The sequence below is a fragment of the Pyrus communis genome, chromosome 11 (assembly GCF_963583255.1).
Source record: "Pyrus communis chromosome 11, drPyrComm1.1, whole genome shotgun sequence".
Taxonomy (NCBI): domain Eukaryota; kingdom Viridiplantae; phylum Streptophyta; class Magnoliopsida; order Rosales; family Rosaceae; genus Pyrus; species Pyrus communis.
In genome coordinates, this window is record NC_084813.1 from 26390572 (window position 1) to 26417023 (window position 26452).

At 38.4% G+C, this 26452-nt stretch overlaps 5 protein-coding genes across 5 annotated transcripts; 4 read left to right on the forward strand and 1 right to left on the reverse strand.

Annotated features, from left to right (window-relative positions):
- LOC137709522 (desmethyl-deoxy-podophyllotoxin synthase-like) lies at nucleotides 1–2241 on the forward strand. Its single transcript, XM_068448608.1, has 2 exons — nucleotides 1–1077; nucleotides 1313–2241. Exons 1-2 carry the CDS (start codon nucleotides 148–150, stop codon nucleotides 1508–1510), a joined length of 1128 nt encoding a protein of 375 aa, XP_068304709.1. The 5' UTR covers nucleotides 1–147; the 3' UTR covers nucleotides 1511–2241.
- Nucleotides 2242–10915: 8674 nt separating this feature from the next.
- Nucleotides 10916–13044, forward strand: LOC137749237 (desmethyl-deoxy-podophyllotoxin synthase-like). Its single transcript, XM_068489342.1, has 2 exons — nucleotides 10916–11988; nucleotides 12209–13044. The coding sequence occupies exons 1-2, from the start codon at nucleotides 11005–11007 to the stop codon at nucleotides 12851–12853; spliced, it is 1629 nt and encodes a 542-aa protein (XP_068345443.1). The 5' UTR covers nucleotides 10916–11004; the 3' UTR covers nucleotides 12854–13044.
- A 5379-nt stretch (nucleotides 13045–18423) lies between these two features.
- LOC137709308 (desmethyl-deoxy-podophyllotoxin synthase-like) lies at nucleotides 18424–20514 on the forward strand. Its single transcript, XM_068448393.1, is given in 4 exon segments — nucleotides 18424–18454; nucleotides 18616–18649; nucleotides 18651–19635; nucleotides 19870–20514. Coding segments are annotated over 4 exon segments (1695 nt in total).
- Nucleotides 20515–23433: 2919 nt separating this feature from the next.
- Nucleotides 23434–24821, forward strand: LOC137707472 (large ribosomal subunit protein bL27c). Its single transcript, XM_068446347.1, has 3 exons — nucleotides 23434–23835; nucleotides 24323–24424; nucleotides 24521–24821. The coding sequence occupies exons 1-3, from the start codon at nucleotides 23521–23523 to the stop codon at nucleotides 24701–24703; spliced, it is 600 nt and encodes a 199-aa protein (XP_068302448.1). The 5' UTR covers nucleotides 23434–23520; the 3' UTR covers nucleotides 24704–24821.
- A 130-nt stretch (nucleotides 24822–24951) lies between these two features.
- LOC137749271 (protein transport protein Sec61 subunit gamma-1-like) lies at nucleotides 24952–26209 on the reverse strand. The gene is made up of 3 exons (XM_068489374.1): nucleotides 26098–26209; nucleotides 25798–25913; nucleotides 24952–25195 (listed from the first exon to the last, which is right to left on the reverse strand). Exons 1-2 carry the CDS (start codon nucleotides 26189–26191, stop codon nucleotides 25798–25800), a joined length of 210 nt encoding a protein of 69 aa, XP_068345475.1. The 5' UTR covers nucleotides 26192–26209; the 3' UTR covers nucleotides 24952–25195.
- Nucleotides 26210–26452: the final 243 nt, after the last annotated feature.

Genomic DNA, 26452 nt, shown 5'->3' on the forward strand with positions numbered 1-26452 from the left:
GGGAGGGGGATCCATAAAAATTCATTATGAAACGTTGACAAATAGAAAATTGTACAGGCTAACTTAAGCATTTTGGTTGAAAATCTCTCATGCATTATTATGTGATATTTTAAGAACTTGCTTTGCACATTTACACTCCATAGTCTTATGATGAAATTGATCACAGCTTATCTGGATCAAATTATGTTTCTAATTGACGAAACGCCCTATTTTCCTTTTTTCACTTCTCTCCTTGTCTGCATCCTGGTGATTTTTTGGAAGCAATCCAGAGCCGGAGGCCTAAAGTCACCCCCTGGGCCATGGAAGCTGCCTGTTATTGGAAACTTGCATCAAATGATCGGTCGGCTGCCACACCACACACTGAGAGATTTAGCCAAGAAACATGGACCCATCATGTACCTTAAACTCGGTCAATTAGACGCCGTGATTATTTCATCTGCCAAAGGTGCCCGGGAGGTCTTGAAGACACATGAGCTTACATTTGCGCAGAGGCCTAAGGTTTGGGCTGCAGAGGTTATATCTTTTGGTCAATCAAGTTCTATCTTTGCTCCTTATGGAGATTTATGGAGATCACTGAGAAAGATTTGTGTTTTCGAGCTACTGAGCGCGACACGTGTGCAGTCTTTCAGATCCGTAAGAGAAGAAGAGGTATGGAATCTTATTGAGTCCATTGGCTCAATGTCTCACGAGGGGCTTGCCATCAATTTTAGGGACAGGTGCTGCAGCTTCACGAGTGGCGTAGTGTCGAAGGCAGCATTTGGGAAAAAATGCAAAGACCAAAAGGAGTTCCTTTCGCTACTAGACGAAGTAAACAAACTTGCTAGTGGGTTTGATATTCCTGATTTGTTTCCTTCACTCAGTTTTCTTGGTTTCATTACTGGGTCGATCCCTGCTCTCAAAGACATACAAAGCAAGCTCAACACGATTCTCGAACGTATCATCAACGATCATAAAATCAAAAGCAATGACAAAGCGCTGGAGGAGGAGGAAAATTTTGTTGACGTACTTCTAAAACTTAAAGAGTCCAACAAGGTGGAGTTCAATTTCACAACTAATCATATCAAAGATATGATTATGGTGAGTAATGTAGGCTTACTTTGTTGTACTGCAGACATTTTATCTTCGTCGTCACTCATCATTTTATAAAAAACATACGAAAGGGTTCTATCACAAATGGTTGCTCATGTTTTCGAAACTCATGATTTTGGTTTCACAAATTGAAAATCAATTATTATTATGCTGCACATTTTGTCCCACACATCAATGTCATTCTTACGGTCTAACTTAGTGAAAAAAAAATTGTTATGTGCAGGACATGTTCTCTGCAGGAAGCGAGACTTCAGCTACTACCTTAGAATGGGCAATGTCAGGGTTGATGAGAAGCCCAAGAATCATGAGGAGGGCTCAAGTTGAAGTGAGACAGTTAGTCCTCCAATCGGAAGGAAACAAAAACAAAGTTATTGAAGAAAGAGATGTTAAAAAAATGGACTACTTGAAATCGGTGGTATAAGAAATTCTGAGGTTACACTCTCCAGCCCCTTTGCTCCCAAGAGAAGCAAGGGACACGGTTCAAATTGGCGGATTCGAAGTACAAGTTAAATCAAAAGTAATTATTAATGCATGGGCAATAGGAAGAGACCCAGATATATGGGGGGCAGATGCTGAGTGTTTTAAGCCAGAGAGATTTCATGGTTCTTCTGTTGACTTTAAGGGTTTTGACTTTGAGTTCACTCCGTTTGGGGCCGGCAGAAGAATGTGTCCAGGTATGTCATTTGGTGTTACCATGGTTGAACTTGCTCTTGCTGAATTGCTCTACTGCTTCGATTGGAAACTAGCGAATGGGATGAATCCAGACGAACTTGACATGACGGAGAGCTTTGGAGGGGTCTGTAAGAGAGAGAATACGTTGTACCTAATTGCCACCCCACATTTTACTTCAGTCGATGAGTCAGAGTGACTTGACGTTTTGTTGCCATTAATGGCCAACAAAACCAACACCATTGACAAGCTAAAACATGTTTTCAGTCCCATCAGTCTCCACAAGGTCCTACTCTCTTCCTATATTTTCAATTGCAACGATTTTCATTCCTGCAGTTTGCAGATTGTTTGAATCTAATGCTTCTTTTCATTTAGTAATTGCATAATAAGGCATGATTAATGCAGTGTTGAGTGGTGTCGGCTCTAGGACATAGTAAGATAAAACTTTGTTATTGTTTGTCATTCCTAAGATGTAAACTTGTTATTCAGATATGTACAGATATATGTACTTGTATATGTTCTTTTAGTAAATGTTACTTCGTACGTTGATGACACACCATCTTTTTATTGGCTATATTGCTCACTTTTCAGAGCCTTGGGCTAAGTTTGGCAAAGGAATTTTTTCCCAAACTACTGAGACCAAGATGTCTTTCTAATATTCAATTTGTCGGAAGTTCCAAAATCCCCCTCCATATTACTACTCTATTGCTACTCTTCTTCTTCTAAAATTTGTTGTCCATAGCGATTGCCCGAGACGATGAATAAGACATGCATTTGGTTTGAGTACGATCGGTGTCGGCGCCAGGAACCATTGGCCAAAGTCGGCTCGGCCTCAAGATTTTACACATTAACAATGTTAAAGCTATCGGTCGATGATGCGATCACGATCGTACTCAAATCTTGACTAAATCTGCTAATTGTTCGGTTAATTAGTCAAACAAATAGAAAAATGATCACGTTAAACTTAAGTACTCCATTAAAAATAGTTTAAAGATTATGGGAATCCAATAGATAATATTTTAATTATTCAAAATATGTGCTGAATTTGGACTTGTTATTCATAATATATATGAATAAATATTCATCAATAAGCGCTAGTCTGACAATTTGGATTGGTTTCACTCTCGAATAGTATAAACTCAATCAACTGTTAAACAGTCAGGTCTTGTTTGATTTTAACTAATGTGAGACATTATATCTCCACTTGTGTAATATGAAAACTTGTGTCTTTAAGTTTTCTAAACTGAATTTGATACGAAGAAACACTTGATTAGGACAGCCTAATCAAGTGAGTGATTAAACATTGTTACAAACAAACATGCTCAAGTTTACAGTGAGACATCTCTACTGAAATTTACCTCTTTTATTAGAGTGGTTAATTAATAATTGGGTAATGCTAGAGAGACTATCTCTTTAAATCATATTTTGTAAATTAGATGACGTGGTTGTTGATAATTGAATTAGTATTTAAGTGTTGATTAACGTGATTATTTTCTATTGATGATTCGTCATATAATTTATAAAATTAGTCAACCTAACATTACTCTTAATAATTATCAGTTGAAGAGTTATTAGAAAAAGAAAAAAAATGGTCTTCAAATCAATTATTTAAATATAAACCCGGAAAAAGGAAGCCCAATGGCCCAATAGACTAGTTTAGAAAACTCAAGGCCCAATATAAGGGGAAGCAAGAATTTGAATTTCCCAAATTCATACATATTTCTATTGTTTTGTTTATGATGGCGGTGGCATCTCTCTATGAGCTTCATCAGTCTCAAGCTCATCGTCATCCTTCTTCCATGGGGATTTGGGTTCGCCACACACATTTCCTTGACAATTCTAATTGCAAGCAAGAAAGGAGCTAGGAATGCTAGCAAGGCTCGCCGTCGAGATTTCCAATGACCGGGCCGCTGAGGCTGACTCATGAACGACAGCGTGGCACCAAGGTACGAGGTATTATGCATACATATATATATATATATATATATATATATATATATATGTATATAGATATGTGTGTGTATATATATATATATATATATATATATATATATATAGATATGTATATGTATATAAAGAGGTGCGATTAGATAAATTAAGAATTGGAAATAGCTTTGCTGATGGTAAGAATAGGGGAGAGTTTGAAACTATTGCAATAATTCAAGGAATGAGAGAATTTCGAACATGAACGCACGACAAGAGTAGAAATCCAGTACTCTATCCATTAGGATATTAGACCATATGCAGTGATGGTCTCATTCATGCATTGGCATTTGACACTCATATGCTGAATTTGATAAACCAATGGTGCTACTTCGAGTCACATATCAAAGAATGGTTAATCTGATGCTAATTTCTGATCATATATTAGTTAATGACCTAAACAATGTTAGAGAATCACTAATCAATGCAACTTAAGCAATCAAATGATCGGAAAAGTTCATTAATCGCAGTGTAAGGTAGGTTAAGGGTTGCAAGTAGCTTTGATGGTGTACTCCAGATACATATAGGTCAAGAATTGCAGGTAGCTTTGCATGAACTCATAAACTGAATTTTCTAAATCAGAATCTGTGTTGATTAGTTGCGAGTCGACTATATTCTACTCTTAATTGTAACTAATTTTTCTACTTGGTATGTTGAGAATCCTTTAGATGTACTCTCTTGCAATTTGCAACCGGGAATTATGGTATTGTTAGCTCCAACACCTTTCTGTTGGCCTTTCTTTGCTCACCTAGCTCGTTCTTGTAACTCGGTTCTGCATCTGTTATGTCACAAGCTTCTGCAAACTCCAACATCATAGTACATGGGGCTATGACGGTTAGCGTTATAGAGTATGTATGTGTTAAACCAAGTCCGAGTCTTGCTAAGTGGCTGCCATCATTACAACTACAGTCATCATTGTCATAAAGGAAAGAGAGCAAGAGGACATGTGAATGCTGACTCATGGACAGCAGGGAAGACATTTTTATTATTGCTGTGCTATTGCTCCGAGTGCTATGGTGTGCTGTTAATGAGCTGCTGCATGTGTGGAGTGCAGTCCTTGTCTTTTAAAATTGTAAAGTTGTATATTGTAGTGTATATAACAAAGCCTTCCCGTAAGGCTTAAGGTATGTGAATTATTAAGATCAGAAAATCTTACATGGTATCAAGAGCCCTAGCAGTCTAACGACTTAGATTTTTTTTTTTCTTCTCCATGGCTGATACCACCAACGGCGCTGCAACTTCCAACCCTACTATGAATCCTTTCTCCTCTATGACTACGCTTGTCAACATAAAACTAGATCGAACCAACTATCCTTTGTGGTTGGCTCAGATCCTTCCAATCCTCAAGAGTCGTAACCTGATGGGATATGTTGATGGGTCCATCATCTGTCCACCCAAACATCTTCCTGGTGCTGCTGCTGTCAACCCTGCCTACACAATCTGGGTGCAGCATGATCAACTGATACTAAGCTGGATCAATGGCTCTCTCACACCATCTGTGTTATCCGCTGTCGCCAGCAAGAGGTCCTCCCATGATACCTGGGAGGCTCTAGAGCAACGGTATGCTTCTACGTCCCAAAACCGTATTTTGTTTCTTCGCAATGAACTGATGCAAACTAAGAAAGGTGACATGTCTATTGCTGATTATCTTGATCGAATGAACTCGATTACTGATAACCTTGCCCTAGCTGGCAACCCCGTGAATGATGATGAACTGGTCCAGATTATCTTGAACAATTTGGGCCCTGCCTATGAAATGACAGTGAGTGCTGCTCAAGCACGTGATACTCCAATCGCGTATCCTACACTTGAGGCCCTCCTTCTGACTACCGAGAGACGCATGGCTGCACAGAATGTTCTGTCTGTGGAGGCTGCTCCGGTGCATGCTTTTGTCACTACCAGAGGTCGTGGTGGACGACTTCGTGGAACTGGACGTGGCGCTTTTCAGACCACACGTGGTGGTGGTGCGATCAATCCACGGGGGTTCTTTCCTCGCACCAATACTCAAAGGACAAACTCGGCATACAATGGTGAGAAAATTACTCCCACAGGAGAACGACTCACATGCCAGATATGTGGAAAACAAGGGCATCCTGCCCTAGATTGCTATCAAAGAATGAATGCAGCCTATGAAGGGAGAATTCCAGCAAAGCAGCTTACTGCCATGGCAACATCTTCGGTTCCTCTCAATCGGCAGAATAATGGACTGTGGCTTTTGGACACCGGTGCTAATGCTCATGTAACTCCAGACATCCAGAATCTGGTAAACCCACAAGAGTATAATGGTAATCAGAATGTGGGTGGTGTAGGTAATGATACTGGCATTTCTATCTCTCACATGGGTTCGAATCAACTACAAACACAATCTTGCTCATTTAAATTGCAAAATATTTTACGCTGCCCCACTGCTTCTACAAACATCATTTCTGCACACCGTTTTACCCTAGACAATAATTGCTATTTACTCATCTTTCCTCATTTCTTTCTTGTTAAGGACCTCAAGACCCGGAGGACGCTTTTCCGCGGGCGATGTGAGAATGGCTTATACCCATTTTTTGGTGGCAGTGGACAGTTCCATAACCCTATTTCAGTGTGTCTAGGCATTCGAGTCTCGGCTCAAAAATGGCATTCACGTCTTGGTCATCCTGCGTCGTCAGTTATCAAGTTTTTAATTTCCAACAAACAAGTACCCATTCATGGTACTGCGGATGTAACGTTTTGTCATTCGTGTCCTTTAGGAAAAAGTACTAAGCTACCGTTTAGTACTTCTGAGTCTGTTTCCCAACTTCCCTTACAACTTTTACATTCCGATGTTTGGTGTTCTCCAGTTATTTCAACTGAAGGTTTTCGATATTATGTTTTGTTTGTGGACGATTATTCCAGGTACTCTTGGATTTTTCCCATGAAAAATAAGTCTGAAGTGTTTGAAATATTTGTTCAATTTAAAGCTAAGGTCGAAAATTTGTTTAATACCTCAATCAAAACCCTTCAATGTGATGAAGGAGGTGAGTACAAAAGTCGAAGTTTTCAACAGTTTCTTGCAACAAATGGCATTTCTCAACGGTTTTCGTGTCCAAAACACCCCGAGCAAAATGGCCTAGCAGAAAGAAAACATCGACATATTGTCGAAACAAGTATTGTCTTGCTTTCTCACTCTTCCCTTCCAAACAAATATTGGTTTGATGCATGTTCAACAGCAACTTATTTAATTAATCGATTGCCAACTCGAGTTCTGTCTCATAACTCGCCCTATGAGACATTATTTGAAAAACCTCCAAACTATGAAACCTTAAAGGTGTTTGGTTGTAAGTGTTTTCCGTGGCTTGTACCTTATGCACAAAATAAACTTCAACCCAAGTCCAAACCATGTGTATTTTTAGGCTACTCACTGAATCATCAAGGGTATAAATGTTTGGACCTGTCCACGAGACGAATCTATTTGTCTCGCCATGTCCTATTCGATGAGGACTCATTTCCATTTAAGGAACTCACATCCTTGCGGGAAAACGTTGATAACACAGGTAGTTTTGCTTCTCCTAATCTTTTGTTCACATTTCCTATACTTTCGACAGATACTTCTCTCTCTTTGCTGAATCCTATCCCTCCTTTAGCATCCCCATCCCAGCCAAACATCACCACAACCAACCCGCAAAATCCTGAATACCCTACCCTTCCTCACTCTCCCATGTTATCTGCTCCTTCCAACCCTCAAACCACCTTATCTTTTCCTGACCCTAGTTCCACGAACCAAATTTTAAATGAGCAAGTCCCAGTTGTTGTGTCACTCCCGCCTCATTCTCTGCCACCTTCAGACCATGATCGTGCTTCCATAAGGCCGCGCATGATGACTCGCTCACAGTCTGGAATACAAAAACCTAATCCTAAATATGCTATGCATGTCTCTACTGATCTTTCTTTCGTTGAACCAACCTGTTTTAGTCAGGCAGTCAAACACCACAAATGGAGGGAGGCCATGGTTCTCGAATTTAATGCATTGCAGCACTGTGGCACGTGGGAGCTTGTTCCTTATCATTCAAAAATGAATGTGCTGCCAAACAAATGGGTCTTTAAAATCAAACGCCGGGCGGATGGCTCTGTAGAAAGGCACAAGGCGAGGTTAGTCGCCAATGGATTTCATCAACAGCCTGGACTTGATTACACCGAGACCTTTAGTCCTGTGGTCAAGCACAGCACCATACGCCTGGTTCTTAGTTTGGCAGTTTCAAAAAAATGGCATATCAGGCAATTAGATGTACAAAATGCCTTCTTGCATGGATTTCTGAAGGAGGAAGTCTATATGCGACAACCTGCAGGTTTCATTGATGAGCAGCATCCAACACATGTCTGCAAATTGCAAAGGAGTATATACGGGTTGAAACAAGCTCCGCGAGCCTGGTTTCAACGTTTTTCAGAGTTTTTGCTTCAATTAGGGTTTCAGGCATCCACGTGTGATTACAGTTTATTTGTTTTCAATAACTCTGGTGTCTACTTGATTTTATTGATCTACGTAGATGATATATTGTTGACAGGGAACAGTACTCGCCACATGTCTAGCTTGATATGTAAACTGGGCACTTTGTTTTCAATGAAGGACTTGGGGCCTCTTCATTATTTTCTGGGTGTCGAAGTAACCTATTGTGGTGATCAAATGCATTTGAATCAGGCCAAGTATGCTGTGGACTTGCTTCAGCGTACAAAGTTTTTGGATGCTAAACCAATTTCCACTCCTGTTTCCTGCGGACAGAAACTCAGTGCTTACACTGGTGAGCCACATGACAATTCCGAGATGTATCGAAGTGTTGTTGGAGCACTTCAGTATTTAACTATCACGCGACCAGATCTCTCCTATGCTGTAAACCAGGTTTGTCAGTTCATGCACTCTCCAAAGAATACTCACTGGATGGCAGTTAAGCGGATCCTTCGATATGTTAAAGCCACACACAATCATGGTCTTGTGTATAAACCTGGTACTGCACAACTTACAGCATATTCTGATGCTGATTACGCTGGGAATCCTGATACACGGCATTCCACAGGTGGTTTTTGCATTTACTTAGGGTCCAATCTAGTGTCTTGGAGTTCGAAAAAGCAGAAAACTGTCAGTAGGTCAAGTTCCGAAGCTGAATATCGGCAGCTTGCTTATACTGCTGCAGAAGTATCATGGTTCCGCTCTCTATTTCGTGACTTACACTTGCATCTTGATAGACCAACAATCTGGTGTGACAATGTTTCCTCCATTGCCCTTGCTTCAAATCCAGTTTTTCACTCCCGTACCAAACACTTGGAGGTGGATTATCATTATGTTCGTGAGAAAGTGGTTCGTCAAGAGTTATTTGTGAATTTCATATGTTCTCAAGACCAGATTGCTGATCTGTTTACAAAAGGATTGTCCTCTTCACGGTTCAAGCATCTTGTTTCCAAGCTTCCAGTTGTTTCTCCTCCTGTCAGCTTGCGGGGGGCTGTTAAACCAAGTCCGAGTCTTGCTAAGTGGCTGCCATCATTACAACTACAGTCATCATTGTCATAAAGGAAAGAGAGCAAGAGGACATGTGAATGCTGACTCATGGACAGCAGGGAAGACATTTTTATTATTGCTGTGCTATTGCTCCGAGTGCTATGGTGTGCTGTTAATGAGCTGCTGCATGTGTGGAGTGCAGTCCTTGTCTTTTAAAATTGTAAAGTTGTATATTGTAGTGTATATAACAAAGCCTTCCCGTAAGGCTTAAGGTATGTGAATTATTAAGATCAGAAAATCTTACAGTATGATGTACCTACCCAAAGCCAAATACTGAGCAGCTATGCCCAAATGCAGATTGTTTGTCGACGACAATTGTCTCAGGTCTGGTGATGGCGGTCACTATAGCATTTAGCATTACAGCGGGCCCATGGCACCTACCTACTCCGACTCCACTTGATTGGTAAGTGAATCTTTGAATTTCCCTATCTTTTCCCCAACATCATATTCATTGATCATGATTCAAACCGATGTTTTTTCTAGTTCTTGCATATGAATAGTCATTTTATGTAGATAATTGAATGAAACTACATGTGACAGTTAGAAATTCGTTTGGAATTACTTTTAAAATGATTGAAAGAGCTTTTGATGACAATGTTTTTGAAATCAATCCTTAGTAAAATGTGGAAAAACACTTGAATTGTTTTTAGAACCCAAAAACATTTATCTAAAAACGTGTTCATTCATTTTAAAAGCGTTTCTAAAAAAAAACCTCAGTTCAAATTTAAACCTCCACTTAATCAACATGAAAGGCCCACAAAGAAAAGAAAGAAATCTTGTCTCTTTTTTTAATTTTTATGATAGGCACATGTAATCTATAAATATGCTTATACTGACAATTTTTTAGGAAAAATATCATGTAAGCTCCATTTGTACATTATTATTAGCAAAGTCAAAACCAACTCTAAAATTATATATTTATTATTCTTACTAAACTATATTAACAAAAGAATGTTAGACTTATTACCAAATTTGAATACCAATCAATTGATCACATTAAAATTGATCAATATATAATTGGGTGACACTTGAATATGTGCAAGATATATATTTAATTTGTGTGTTACAACGTAAGTGAAGAAAGACTGTATAATGGTACTTTAGGTAAAATATTGATGAATAAAACACTTTAATATGGTTTTTTTTTTTTTTAAAGGGGATCAGTTGGTGGCTTCGTCATGGCAATATGCCCATTCGGGAATCGGAAAGGCTCATAGAGACATTTCAACATCCTCCTAACCACTATCGTGTGATTCACTAACACCAGAATTGATCCCAGAACGTGCCGAGCATAATATGAACCAAGAATTCATTTTCAACCACTAGGCCTATAATTTATCCCTAAATACTTTAATATATTTGAATAGAGTAACAGAGAGTAGCGATGTTACAATCTCACTCAAAAAAAAATATATATATATTAGTTGGGGAGGGGGTTCTAGAATTTGTATCTCGTCCAAAATTGGGACTAGTTTCATATTGATAATTTAAGCATCCTGCTAGAATACATGCATCTTGTTTGAAAAATGTATCCTGCATTATTGTGGAATATTTTATGAACTTGCTTTGCACATCGCACTCCAAATGCATTTATTTTATTTTGTTGTTCCACAGTTGCACTCCGCATGATTATTTTTATTTTTATGTTCCAATAAAAAAAAGTATTTAAGTAGAGAAGATCTTAGCACTTTCATTATATCGATCCAAATTTAAGAGCTTTGATTTGCAAGTAAATACCCCAAAGTCTTATGATGAAAGTGACCACAGCTTATCTGAATCAAATTATGTTTCTAATTGTCGAAACGCCCTATTTTTCTTTTTTCACTTCTCTCCTTCTCTGCATCCTGGTGATATTTTGGAAGCGATCCAGAGCCAGAGGCCTGAAGTTACCCCCAGGGCCATGGAAGCTGCCGATTATTGGAAACTTGCATCAAATGGTCGGTCCACTGCCACACCACACATTGAGAGACTTGGCCAAGAAACATGGACCCATCATGCACCTTAAACTGGGTCAATTAGAGGCCGTGATTATTTCATCTGCCAAAGCTGCCCGGGAGGTGTTGAAGACACATGAGCTTGCATTTGCGCAGAGGCCTATTGTTTTGGCGGCAGAGGTTATGTCTTTTGGTCAAGGAGGTATTATCTTTGCTCCTTATGGAGATTTATGGAGATCGCTGAGAAAGATTTGCATTTTCGAGCTACTAAGCGCCAAACATGTGCAGTCTTTCAGATCCGTAAGAGAAGAAGAGGTTCGGAATCTTATGGAGTCCATTGGCTCAATGTCTCACAAGGGACTTGCCATCAATTTTAGTGACAGGTGCTGCAGCTTCGTAAATGACGTAGTGTCAAAGGCGGCATTTGGGAAAAAATGCAAAGACCAAAAGGAGTTCCTTTCGCTACTAGACGAATCATCCAAACTTGCTAGTGGGTTTGATCTTCCTGATTTGTTTCCTTCACTCAGTTTTCTTGGGTTCATTACTGGGTCGATCGCTGCTATGAAAGATGTAAAAAGCAAGCTCGGTACGATTCTCGAAAATATCATCAACGATCATAAGATCAAACGATCCAAAAAGGACTTGAAGATCAGTAATACTAGTACTACAGCAGGCAATGACAAAGCAGAGGAGGAGGAGGGGGAGGAGGGAAATTTTGTTGACGTCTTTCTAAAACTTAAGGAGTCCAATAAGGCGGAGTTCAGCTTGACAACCAATCAAATCAAAGATATCATTCTAGTGAGTAATGTAGGCTTGCTTTGTTGTACTGCAGACATCACTCATCACTTTATAAAAATATATGAAGGGGTTTTATCACAAATGGTTGCTTACGTTTTTGAAACTCATGATTTTGGTCCCGCACATTGAAAATGAATTATTGTCATGCTACGCATTTTGCTCCACACACCAATGTCGTCCTTACGGTCTAACTCAGTAAAAAAAAATTTGTTATGTGCAGGACATCTTCGGTGCAGGAAGCGAGACTTCAGCTACTACCTTAGAATGGGTAATGTCAGAGTTGATGAGAAACCCAAGAGTCATGAAGAGGGCTCAAGCTGAAGTGAGACAGTTAGTCCTCCAATTTGAAGGAAAGAAAAGCAAAGTTATTGAAGAAAGAGATGTTCAAAAAATGGACTACTTGAAATTGGTGGTGAAAGAAACTCTGAGGTTACACTCTCCAGCCCCTTTGCTCCCAAGAGAAGCAAGGGACACGGTTCAAATTGGCGGGTTCGAATTACCAGTTAAATCAAAAGTAATTATTAATCTATGGGCAATGGGAAGAGACCCAGAGATATGGGGGGCAGATGCTGAGTGTTTTAAGCCAGAGAGGTTTCAGGATTCTTCTGTTGACTTTAAGGGTTTTGACTTTGAGTTCACCCCGTTTGGGGCCGGCAGAAGAATGTGTCCAGGCATGTCGTTTGGTGTTACCATGGTTGAACTTGCTCTTGCTGAATTGCTCTACCGATTCGATTGGAAACTGGCGAATGGGATGAATCCAAACGAACTGGATATGACGGAGATCTTTGGAATGAGCTGTAAGAGAAAGAATGCGTTGTACCTAATTGCCACCCCACATTTTACTTCAGTCGATGAGTCAGAGTGACTCGGCGTTTTGTTGCCATGAATGGCCAACAAAACCAGCACCATTTTGGTGTATGGCTTTAGGTTTGAATTTTTCCCTTACAGAATAAAACATGTTTTCAGTCCACCAGTCTTTGCAACTTTCCACTTCCGTTCCCATAGTTTCGAGTGCAACGATTTTCTTCATCCTTGCAGTTTGCAGATTGTTTAAATCCAGGCTTCTTTTTCATGTAGTACTTGCGTAATGAGACATGATTAATGCAATGTTAATTCAATATGTCATCCCTAAGAGCAAGTCTACCGGGAGTGGATTGCCTGGCACCTAGCACCCAAAACAGGTCGGCCCCCAGCCAAATCACTCCACCCCAACCTAATAGGTTGGCACCCAGCCCAAGCCAGGCAGGAAACCAGCCCAGAATCGACAGACCCACATGTCAGGCCATCTGATGTTAGCCGGCCATCCATGTTGTCAATTTCAACGCCAGTTCTTCCCACAACCTAGAGGATGGGGTTTTAGAAAAATGGGGAGCAGATTTGGGACGGCAACGATGGTGTTTTTGTGTGTATAGGTGTGTGTGGGTGTAATTTATAATAATATTTTATAAAAATATCAATAATTAATAATATTTTTTTATAAAGTCAGAAGTTAAAAATAAAATTATTATGTTTATTATTTTATAATAAAAAATAATAAAATTGACTATGCTATTTTTTGTTAGGAATTGAGATGCATTTGGCCTATTACTGTTCATTGGGGTCTATTACTGTTCATTGAGTGGATTAAATAGGCTGGGTGCTGGTGCATTTTTTTAGGGGTGGACTTGCTCTAAGATGTAAGCTTGTTATTCAGATATGTATGATCAATAATACATGTACTCGTGAGTGTTCTACTGCTACTCTTCTTGCTTTTCTTCTTCCAAAATTTGTTGTCCATAGCGATTGCCTAAGACGACGAATAAGAAATGAACTTGCTTAGTGTACGACCGGTGTCGGGAACCAGAGGCTAGGGGCAGCTCAGCATCAAGATTTCACACATTAACAATTAAAGCTATTAGTCAATGACGTGATCACGATCATACTCAATCTGCACTGAATGCGATGATTAGTTGGTTTGTTAGGCAGACAAATACAAAAATGATTATGATAACATATTCATCGATCAATGATTCCAACTGATGTTCTTTTATAGTTGTTGCATATGAATAATCAGTTCATGTAGGTAATAGAATAATAAAACCTTATCTCACTAAGTAAGGTCGATTGTTTGAATCTTAAAAAGCTACTACGCTTGATTTTATTAACATAAAAGATGCCATGCATCATACTGTATTAGTGTGAAAAGAGGTTCTTGAAAACAAGTTTAGAGTGTTGGTGGAAGGGGCAAATAATCTATAAGATACTGACAATTTTTTAGAGAAAAATCATATTAGATAAGCTCATTTTATACATTATTATTCACAAATATACATTTTTTTTAACATATTCACAAATATATAAACCAAAGATGTTAGACTTATTACCACTTGTGGTTATGGACAAACAAGTCAGCTGCCTAATTTTAATACCAATCAATTTGACCACATTAAAATTGATCAATTATTGATTGACACTTGAATATGTGAAAGCTATATATTTAATTTGTGTATTACAACGTAAGTGCACAAAGACTTTATACTTATACAATTAGGTAAAATATTGATGAATAAACACTAAATATAATTGAGTAGAGCTAACAGCGATTGACCGTGGTACAACCTCACTCCAAAGGTTTTGTTTAGTAGTTGGGGAGGGGGATCCATAAAAATTCATTATGATACGTTGAAAAATAGAAAATTATACAGGCTGACTTAAGCATCTTGGTTGAAAATCTCTCATGCATTATTATGTGATATTTTAAGAACTTGCTTTGCACATTTGCACTCCAAATACATTTATTTTATTTTGTTGTTCCAGTCCAAAACTAGTATTTAAGTTGAGAAGACCTTAAGCGCTTTCAATATAGGGAGTTTTAACGAAAAATTCGTGGTACTGTTCACTTTAACGAAAAAGCACATTTTTACACTAAAAAGTTAATCATAGTACTATTAACTTTACCTTTTATTTTGTCCTTATCATTAAAATTTAAAATTTTCAAACCTTTTTCATTAGTTTTCCTTTCAACATATCAATCCAAATTGAAGTGCTTTGATTTGCAAAGAAAAATACCCCAAAGTCGTATGATGGAATTGATCAAAGCTTATCTGGATCAAAATATGCTTCTAATTGACAAAACGCCCTATTTTGCTTTTTTCACTTCTCTCCTTGTCTACATCCATGTGATTTTTTAAACTGAATTTGATATGAAGAAAAACTTGAATAAGACAATCTAATCAGATGAATGATTACACTCTTACAAATGAACATGCTCAAGTTTACGGTGAGACATCTCTACTCAAATTTACCTCCTTTATTAGAATGGTTAATTAATAATTGGATAGTGTTAAGGAGATTATATATTTAAATTATATTTTATAAATTAGATGATGTGGTTGTTGATGATTAAATTATTACTTAAGTATTAAATAACATAATTATTTCTTATTGGTGACATATCATAGTTTGCAAAATTGATTAAAATTTTGATTAACCTAGCACTATTCTTCATAATTACCACTGTTCATTGAGTGGATTAAATAGGCTGGGTGCTGGTGCATTTTTTTAGGGGTTGACTTGCTCTAAGATGTAAGCTTGTTATTCAGATATGTATGATCAATAATACATGTACTCGTGAGTGTTCTATTGCTACTCTTCTTGCTTTTCTTCTTCCAAAATTTGTTGTCCATAGTGATTGCCTAAGACGACGAATAAGAAATGAAGTTGCTTAGCGTACAATCGGCATAAGGAACCAAAGGCCAGGGGCAGCTCAGCCTCAAGATTTCACACATTAACAATTAAAGCTATTAGTCAATGACGTGATCACGATCATACTCAATTTGCACTAAATTCGATGATTATTTGATTTGTTAGGCAGACAAATACAAAAATGATTATGATAACATATTCATCGATCAATGATTCCAACTGATGTTCTTTTATAGTTGTTGCATATGAATAGTCAGTCCATGTAGGTAATATAATAACAAAGTCTTATCTCACTAAGTAAGGTTAATTGTTTGAATCTTACAACGCCACTATGTTTGATTTTATTAACATAAAAGATGTCATGCATCATACTGTAATAGTGTGAAAAGAGGTTCTTGAAAACAAGTTTAGTGTTGGTGGAAGGGGCAAATAATCTATAAGATACTGACAATTTTTTAGAGAAAAATTATATTAGATAAGCTCATTTTATACATTATTATTCACAAATATATATATTTTTTAACATATTCACAAATATATAAACCAAAGATGTTAGACTTATTACCACTTGTGGTTATGGACAAACAAGTCAGCTTCCTAATTTTAATACCAATCAATTTGACCACATTAAAATTGATCAATTATTGATTGACATTTGAATATGTGCAAGCTATATATTTAATTTGTGTGTTACAACGTAAGTGCACAACGACTTTATACTTATACAATTAGGTAAAACATTGATGAATAAACACTAAATATAATTGAGTAGAGCTAACAGCGAGTGACCGTGTTACAACCTCACTCCAAAGGTTTTGTTTAGTAATTGGGGAGGGGGATCCATAAAAATTCATTATGATACGTTGAAAAATAGAAAATTGTACAGGCTAACTTAAGCATCTTGGTTGAAAATCTCTCATGCATTATTATGTGATATTTTAAGAACTTGCTTTGCACATTTGCACTCCAAATACATTTATTTTATTTTGTTGTTCCAGTCCAAAACTAGTATTTAAGTTGAGAAGACCTTAAGCGCTTTCAACATAGGGAGTTTTAACGAAAAACTCGCAATATTGGTCACTTTAACGAAAAACCACATTTTTACACTAAAAAGTTAATCATGGTGCTATTCACTTTACCCTTTATTTTGTCCTTATCATTAAAACTCAAAGTTTTCAAGTCTTTTTCATTAGTTTTTCTTTCAACATATCAATCCAAATTGAAGTGCTTTGATTTGCAAAGCAAAATACCCCAAAGTCGTATGATGGAATTGATCAAAGCTTATCTGGATCAAAATATGCTTCTAATTGACGAAACACCCTACTTTCCTTTTTTCACTTCTCTCCTTGTCTGCATCCTTGTGATTTTTTAAACTAAATTTGATACGAAGAAAAACTTGAATAAGGCAGTCTAATCAGATGAATGATTACACTCTTACAAAAGAACATGCTCAAGTTTACGGTGAGACATCTCTACTCAAATTTACCTCCTTTATTAGGATGGTTAATTAATAATTGGATAGTGTTAAGGAGATTATATATTTAAATCATATTTTGTAAATTAGATGATGTGGTTTTTAATGATTAGATTATTACTTAAGTATTAATTAACGTAATTATTTCTTATTGGTGACATATCATATTTTGCAAAATTGATTAAAAAATTGATCAACCTAGCATTATTCTTCATAATTACCTCTTGAAGAGAGAGAGAGAGAGAGAGAGAGAGAGAGAGAGAGAGAGAGAGAGAGAGAGAGAGAGAGAGAGAGATATGTATGAATAAAAAAAGGTCTCCAAATCAATTATTTAAGTTTAAACCCGAAAAACAAAAACCCAATGGCCCAATTGCCCAATAGACTAGTTCAGAAAAATCAAGGCCCAATATAAGAGGAAGCAAGAATTTCTTAAATTCATACATATTTCTATTGTTTTGATTATGATGGTTGTGGCATCGCTTCTTCAGTCTCAAGCTCGTCGTCATCCTTTTTCAATGGCAATTTGGGTTCGTCACAGACATTTCCTTGACAATTCGAATTGCGCGCAAGAAAGGAGCTAGGAATACTAGCAAGCTCACCGTCGAGATTTCCTGTGACCTGGCCACCGAGGTTTACTTCATGAAAGACAGCGTGGCATCAAGGTACAAGGTATTATATATATGTATACAAAGAGGTGTGATTAGATAAATTAAGAATTTGAAGTAGCTTTGGTGATGGTAAGAATAGGGGAGAGTTCAAAATAATTTCATATAAGCTCAATTTGTAGATTATTATTAACAAAGTCAAAACCAACTCTAAAAATATATATTTATTATTCTCATTTGGAATCGAACCTAGGACGTGCAGAGCGTAATATGGGCATAGAATTCATCACCAACCATTGGGTCTGGAATTCATCCCTAAACACTTTAATAAAATTGAGTAGAGTAACAACGAATGAAAGTGTTACAATCTGACTCAAAAGATTTTGTTTATTAGTCAGGGAGGGGGTTCCATAATTTGTATCTCTTTCGACATTGGGACGAGTATCATGCTGATAATGTAATTCAAATGGTAGTGTCATTCACATATCTCTTTTTACCTCTCACGTATCTTTTTTAATTTGTGATAAAAAAAACATAATCATTATAAACGTGTAGCAAGTAAAAAAAGGGGCGTGTGATATGTTATGAACTTGCTTTGCACATATGCAAATAGAAAATTGCACAGGCTAACTTAAGCATCTAGCTGGAACACACAGGCATCTTGGTTGGAAAATGTCTCCAGCATTATTATCTAGTATTTTATGTACTTGCTTCGCACATTGCACTCCAAATGCATTTATTTTATTTTGTTGTTCCACAGTTGCACTCCTCATGATTATTTATTTTTGTTTTGTTCCAATTCAAAAACTAGCATTTACCTTGAGAAGACCTTAAGCACTTTCAACATATCGATCCACATTTAAGTGCTTTGATTTGCAAGTAAAGTACCTCAAAGTCGTGATGAAATTGATCACAGCTTATCTGGATCAAATTATGAGTCTAATTGTCGAAGGGCCTTATTTTCCTGTTTTCATTTCTCTCCTTGTCTGCATCCTGGTGATTTTTTGGAAGCGATCCAGAGCCGGAGGCCTAAACTCACCCCCAGGGCCATGGAAGCTGCCGATTATTGGAAACTTGCATCAAATGGTCGGTCCACTGCCACACCACACATTTAGAGACTTGGCCAAGAAACATGGACCCATCATGCACCTTAAACTGGGTCAATTAGAGGCCGTTATTATTTCATCGGCCAAAGCTGCCCGGGAGGTTCTGAAGACTCATGAGCTTGCATTTGCGCAGAGGCCTATTATTTTGGCGACAGAGGTTTTGTCTTTTGGTCAAGGAGGTGTAATCTCTGCTCCTTATGGAGATTTATGGAGATCATTGAGAAAGGTTTGTATGTTCGAGCTACTGAGCACGAAACGTGTGCAGTCTTTCAGATCCATAAGAGAAGAAGAGGCACAGAATCTTGTTGAGTCCATTGGCTCAATGTCTCACAAGGGACTTGCCATCAATTTTAGTGACAGGTGCTGCAGCTTCGTAAATGACGTGGTGTCAAAGGCAGCATTTGGGAAAAAATGCAAAGACCAAACGGAGTTCCTTTCGCTACTAGATGAAGTAAACAAACTTGCTAGTGGGTTTGATATTCCTGATTTGTTTCCTTCACTCAGTTTTCTTGGGTTCGTTACTGGGTCGATCCCTGCTTTGAAAGACATACAAAGCAAGCTCGGTAAGATTCTCGAAAATATCATCAATGATCATAAGACCAAAAGATCAAAAAAGGACTTGATGATCAGTAGTACTAGTACTAGTACTACTACAGCAGGCAATGACCAAACGGAGGAGGGGGAGGAGGAAAATTTTGTCGACGTACTTCTAAAACTTAAAGAGTCCAATAAGGCGGAGTTCATCTTCACTACCAATCAGATAAAAGATATCATTCTGGTAAGTAATGTAGACTTGCTTTGTTGTACTGTAGACATTTCATCTTTGTCGTCATTCATCACTTAATGAAAATATATGAAGGGGTTTTATCACAAATGGTTGCTTACGTTTTTGAAACTCATGATTTTGGTCCCGCACATTGAAAATCAATTATTGTCATGCTACACATTTTGCCCCACACACCAATGTCGTCCTTACAGTCTAACTCAGTCAAAAAAAATTTGTTATGTGCAGGACATCTTCGCTGCAGCAAGTGAGACTTCAGCTACTACCATAGAATGGGCAATGTCAGAGTTGATGAAAAACCCAAGAATCATGAAGAAGGCTCAAGCTGAAGTGAGACAGTTAGTTGTCCAATTTGAAGGAAAGAAAAGCAAAGTTACTGAAGAAAGAGATGTTAAAAAGTTGGACTACTTGAAATCGGTGGTGAAAGAAACTCTGAGGTTACACTCTCCACTTGCTTTGCTCCCAAGAGAAGCAAGGGACACAGTTCAAGTTGGCGGATATAAATTACCAGTTAAATCAAAAGTAATTATCAATCTATGGGCAATGGGAAGAGACCCAGATATATGGGGGGCAGATTCTGAGTGTTTTAAGCCAGAGAGGTTTCATGGCTCTTCTGTTGACTTTAAGGGTTTTGACTTTGAGTTCATTCCATTTGGTGCCGGCAGAAGAATATGTCCAGGCATGTCATTTGGTGTTACCGTGATTGAACTTGCTCTCGCTGAATTGCTCTACCACTTCGATTGGAAACTGACGAATGGGATGAATCCAGACGAACTTGACATGACGGAGAGTTTAGGACTGACCTGTAAGAGAAAGAATGCTTTGTACCTAACTGCCACCCCACATTTTACTTCACTGGGTAAGTCACAGTGACTTGGTGTTTTGTTGCCATGAGTGGCCAACAAAACCAGCACCATTCTGGTCTTTCAGGTATCAATTGTTCATTCACTTCTGTATTCCCTCTTTTACAGGCTAAAACATGTTTTCAGTCCCATCAGCTTTTGCAATGTTCCACTTGTTAAAATGCTTGAAATAAACATGTTGGAATAATGGTAAGCTAGTCAATTTTCTTGTTCAAAGTTAGGCAAGTTAGGTTAGTCAAGCAAGTTAGGTAAGTTAGGCAAAATTAGGCTTATGTTCTTTTTCTTCCCTATATATATGTTTCATCTTGTAATTGTTTCATTAAGCAAATATACAAAACCATCTTCAACACTTCTCTCTCATGGGTTAAACCCTAGAACCCACGAAACCCTAGCAGGTTCATATTTTATCATGGTATCAGAGCGCCGTTTCTGGTGACTCTGAATACCCCACCTATCTTCAATGCTTCCGCACCACAACCAACAACATCGTCATCATGAGTGATTCAGGAACCAACACAAAACCATTAGAGATGGCTACTGATCTCTCGAACCCGTTTTTATTACACCCCTCTGATCAACCTGGGAACATCTTGGTAGAGCATTGGTTGTAAAGTCTCTTGAAATTTCGAGTATGCTCTGTGGTTGCAGTTTTGACTGATCTTCCACATCAGAAAAGATTTCTTGAGATTATTGCTGGTGCAATCTTCCACGAGGTCAACCATTCTAGGCATGGCCTCTCATTCAAAATGGGAAAGTCCCAACCACCCACTCTATCTCCACCACTCAGATCAACTTGGTGCAATCCTCGTACCACAACCATTGGTGGAAGACAACTACAACACATGGGTTTAATCCATGAGTATGGCCTTAACGGTCAAGAACAAACTTGGTTTTGTTGACGGGACGATCAACAAACCAAGTGAGGATAATTTTGAGGAACTGCAGCAATGGAATCGCTGCAACAACTTTGTCAAGACATGGCTACTAGGCTCCATGACAAAGGAAATTTCAACTACAACACATGGGTTTAATCCATGAGTATGGCCTTAACGGTCAAGAACAAACTTGGTTTTGTTGACGGGACGATCAACAAACCAAGTGAGGATATTTTGAGGAACTGCAGCAATGGAATCGCTGCAACAACTTTGTCAAGACATGGCTACTAGGCTCCATGACAAAGGAAATTTCAGGGAGTGTCATCAACTACAAGGATGCTCGACAAATGTGGACCGATCTGCAGGAGAGGTTCTCACATGTGAATATAGTTCAGCTGTTCCATGTTGAGAACGAGATTCATGATTGCGTCCAAAACAATATGAGTGTAAGTTCTTACTTCACTAAACTTAAAAGTTTATGTGATGACGTGATACTTACAGGTAACAATTTGAGAGAAATTGAAGAGACTAAACTCTTCCTTTCCCAACATTTTAAACTAAAGGATTTGGGAAAACTCAAATACTTTTTGGGGATAGAAGTTGCAAGATCTAAACAAGGGATTGCCTTGTGCCAACGCAAATATGCGTTGGAAATACTAGAAGATGTTGGGTTCCTTGGTGCGAAGCCCTCACGATTACCAATGGAACCAAACCTGTCCCTTACACAAACTGATGGGACGCTCCTACATGATCCTTCTTCATACAGGCGACTCGTAGGGAGGCTGATTTACTTAACCATCACGCGACCTGACCTGACTTATGTGGTTAATTCATGGACAAGCCACGACAACCACACCTTGAAGCGGTGCAAACAGCTTACATACGGACCTCGAATCAACCTGCAGACTTGTTCACCAAACCACTAAGCTCGGCACAATTTGAGGTCTTAATTAGCAAGTTGGGTGTCATCGGCATTCACACTCCAACTTGAGGGGGAGTGTTAAAATGCTTGAAATAAACATGTTGGAATAATGGTAGGCTAGTCAATTTTCTTGTTCAAAGTTAGGCAAGTTAGGTTAGTCAAGCAAGTTAGGTAAGTTAGGCAAAATTAGGCTTATGTTCTTTTTCTTCCCTATATATATGTTTCATCTTGTAATTGTTTCATTAAGCAAATATACAAAACCATCTTCAACACTTCTCTCTCATGGGTTAAACCCTAGAACCCACGAAACCCTAGCAGGTTCATATTTTATCACCACTTTCGTTCCTATGTTTTCGAGTGCAACGATTTTCATCCCTGCAGTTTGCAGACTGTTTAAATCCAAGGCTTCTTTTCATTTGTACTTGCGTAACAAGGCATTATTAATGCAATGTTAATTCTTTAATAATAATATGTTATGTATTCCTAAGATGTAAACTTCTTATTCAGGTCAGTAATATATGTACTTGTGTGTGTTCTTTTGGTGAATGCTACTTCATACGTTGATGATATATACTTCATACTTGTGGGTATTCTTTCAAAATTCGTTGTTCACAGCGATTGCTTGAGACAACAAATAAGAAATAAACTTGCTTAGATTATGATCTGGGTCACCGTTGGGAATCAGAGGCCAGGGGCAGCTCAGCCTCAAGATTTTACGCATTAGCAATGTTAAACATAGTTTAAGAATTTTGAATATTATAGATATTATATTTTAATTTCGACTCATTCAAAATCTGTGCTAAATTTGGACAAATTTTTTAGTACTAGGAACACAAACCGCGCAATGCATCATCTCACGTGTGGTGAACGATATGGTTTATATGTCCAATGAAAGACAAATCCGAAGACTTTTTTGTATATGGCCTCACCCAACCCTTTACGGTTCCACCAAGTAAGTCATGGTAAGACAACCACATGTGCGGCTACCGGACCAAAACCCTCTCGGGGATGTGGGCTTATAGCTCAAGCCCAATGGACTAAGTACAAACGGCCCCAATAAAAAATTAGAACGCACTCGGCAGTGATACCCAATCAGCAGCCTCCAGGATAAGGTTTTCGCTATCTTGTCCTTTTCTCTTCTTTCTTCGTCCAAAGCTATAAGCTTGGCTGTCAACAAATTCACACTCTTCTGTTTACGAAACTTAATAATTTCTCAGAAATGGCGGTTGCGTCCATGAGTTTCAACATAGTCGGAGCTTTCAGAGGGCTGTCTCTCCACCCAACATCCACCTCCAGCTCGTCGTCGTCCTCCTTCTTCAGAGGCGATTTGGGTTCTCTGCAACTGGGTCCCAAGCAGTCGTTAGCGTCGTCGGGCCCACAGAGACTTCCATTGACGATTCAAAACGCGCACAAGAAAGGAGCTGGGAGTACCAAGAACGGACGTGATTCCAAAGGCCAGAGGCTCGGCGTCAAGATTTACGGCGACCAGGTCGCCAAGGCTGGCTCCATCATTGTCCGCCAGCGTGGCACCAAGGTAACTTCGATTTCACCCCATTTTTCTGAGAAAATTGGTTATTATTATTATTATTATTATTTTGTGGCATGGTAGGATTTAGGAATAATTAAAAGAATGGCACTATATTATATTTTTACATTAAAAAGTCAATTATGTATTATTTAGTTTACCCTATATTTTGTCAGTTAAAATTCAAAGTTTTCAAATATTTTTCATTGATTTTCTTATAATTTAAACCAATTTGAGAAGGAAATGAACTGTGTCGAACTTGAATTTGGGTACTTGAAGCAAGGGATTGGCAATGGGTAGCGTTCGGGTTTACTTGTTTATATGTGCGTCGTGTTCATTTTGTTTAGATGGATGTTTGTTATGCAACTGTATAGAGAGAAGAAAAAAAAAAAAAAAAAAAAAAAGAGAACGTGTGGAAATCATTTTCATTTTGGCACATGTAGAAACGTAGAATGTTGTTGTGACTTCTGGGTTTGTTTTGGCATCAAATTATCAGTTCCATGCGGGGAAGAATGTGGGGCTCGGCAAGGACCACACCATATTCTCTTTGATTGATGGCATGGTTAAATTTGAGAAGTTTGGACCCGACAAGAAGAAGGTATATGATCTGTAGTTCTGAAACCCGTCATGTTTTGTGGTTTGATTGTCTGCGTGTTGTATGCTAACACGAATCGTTGATTTGTATTGTCCGCAGATTAGTGTTTACCCTCGAGAAGTCCAGCCGGAGAACCCCAACAGCTACCGGGTTAAAAAGAGGGAGAACTTCAGGCTACAGCGTGAACGTAAGAAAGCGAGAAAGGAAGGCTACATCCTTCAAAACAAACCCGAGCTACTACTTGCTTCTGCTGATGCTGCAGATGCCAATCCGGTTTGTTAATTTCTCGATTCTATGTTGAGCAATCTTGCAGTTGCGTTTGCCTTGCTTTTCCTTTTCCCTTTTGTAAAATTTTATAAGAACACTTTCACCGGAAAATCTCAAGTCATGTATTGAGTTTGCAATTTTAGTACCTCTCGTCTACTGATCAGTTGAGCCTGCAAAATCTCACTCCGATTCTCATTTTCGTTCTCCATATGTTCGAAGATGATAGAACAGAAATGAAACTCCAAACTGAAAGGATCACCAGACACACAGAACTGACCAAAGTCAATAAATAGAGCTAGGCCAAATCTTTTGATTTATAGTGGAACAAGTTAAAGAGCGTACAATCTCAACTGCTTCAGAAACATCATTTCAACTAGCCTTGAAGAAACAAATGTCTAAAACGCTGATTAACATCACAGTGCCCGTGACGGTAGATCGTGATGGTAGATCTTGGCCCTCCCTAGCGTTCACTGCCAAACTTTCATCTACTTGAAGGTGCCAAACGACCTGCAGCACAAACATTAAATTTTACCGACGCTTAATTGGCGAAACAATGATCAAGAACCTTAATCTTTAAGTAGAAATCCTGTGATTCCCTTGATTCACGACTACAAGCATTCCCACGCAATCATACATGATGATCAAACACTCGGAAATTGGAACAATTCGCACCTGAATCTGTATAAAACCAATCACATTTGACTCGCAGAATCCAGTCATTCAAGTTAATAAAACAGATGGAACACCGGTGCCACTGTGCAACTTTCTCAAGCAATGAATTGCCTTCATATACAAAATTAGGATAATTCAATACAAACACAATTCCAAATATAATGGGCGACCTTAAGCCAACAAGACTCTCCGCTTCGTGATAGTCTGAAGGAATACTCAACCTTACACTTGAGGCTTCTTTCACAACTCGAACCCGTAACCTTTTGGTCATAAAGGAACAATCGTGTCAAGGCTTGCCCTCACATTTCCAAATATAATTAAACTAAATTAGATCATGGAAAATGGTAATTAAGAAAGCCTAAATCAGAGTTCCAAAGTTCCATTTGCAAATTCATTGCATGCAAAGTTGCAAACTGATCATATAAAGAGGGCATTACCTAAGCAGCTCCGACGATGATGTTATTGATCGGGATGAAGATCAGCTTCACGAAAAATCCGACGAATCCCATCACCACGAATCCGATCGCCGTACGGAGCGCCACCTTCGTGAATTCTGTTACATTCACACGGAAAAGAAAAGGCGCGCCGGATAGATTAGTCCGGTCCAAAGCACAGATCGCATCTCGAAGGTTTTTAAAATCAACAGGATCACGTTACAAATTACATGCAGGTTGGATTAATTATCCGAAGAAGGAAATGGATGGGACTGGATTGGAAGTGGATGGGGTTATTATTACCTTTACGGTCGGGTTTGTGGCAGCGCTTGACGAGGCGGACGCTGTCCTTCGAGAACTCTCTCAGCGGATTGAACACTGAATCGATGGCGTCCATTTTTTCCGACGAGCTGAAGAATTGAGGGAGCGAAGAACACGAATATCGAAGTTATGAGCTGAATCGAAAGTGCATTAGTTTTGAGAATTTCTTGACTCGTTTGGAATTACTTTTTAAATGAGTGAAAACGTTTTTAAAGGAAATGATTTTAGATTTTAAAAGCTTTTTAAAGGAAATGATTTTAGATTTTAAAAGCACTTGAAGTGTGTTCTACAAAAAACATCAATTATGTGCTTATTAGAGGAAGCATTTTAAGTGATT

Excerpts from the sequence above, each read along its gene's own strand:
- LOC137709522 (XM_068448608.1), top strand. The coding sequence starts at position 148 with ATGATGAAATTGATCACAGCTTATCTGGATCAAATTATGTTTCTAATT. Across the intron at positions 1,078-1,312 it reads ATATCAAAGATATGATTATG|GACATGTTCTCTGCAGGAAG; the intron begins GTGAGTAATGTA and ends TGTTATGTGCAG.
- LOC137749237 (XM_068489342.1), top strand. The coding sequence starts at position 11,005 with ATGATGAAAGTGACCACAGCTTATCTGAATCAAATTATGTTTCTAATT. Across the intron at positions 11,989-12,208 it reads AAATCAAAGATATCATTCTA|GACATCTTCGGTGCAGGAAG; the intron begins GTGAGTAATGTA and ends TGTTATGTGCAG.
- LOC137707472 (XM_068446347.1), top strand. The coding sequence starts at position 23,521 with ATGGCGGTTGCGTCCATGAGTTTCAACATAGTCGGAGCTTTCAGAGGG. Across the intron at positions 23,836-24,322 it reads TCCGCCAGCGTGGCACCAAG|TTCCATGCGGGGAAGAATGT; the intron begins GTAACTTCGATT and ends TCAAATTATCAG. Across the intron at positions 24,425-24,520 it reads TTGGACCCGACAAGAAGAAG|ATTAGTGTTTACCCTCGAGA; the intron begins GTATATGATCTG and ends TATTGTCCGCAG.
- LOC137749271 (XM_068489374.1), bottom strand. The coding sequence starts at position 26,191 with ATGGACGCCATCGATTCAGTGTTCAATCCGCTGAGAGAGTTCTCGAAG. Across the intron at positions 25,914-26,097 it reads CCACAAACCCGACCGTAAAG|AATTCACGAAGGTGGCGCTC; the intron begins GTAATAATAACC and ends TGAATGTAACAG.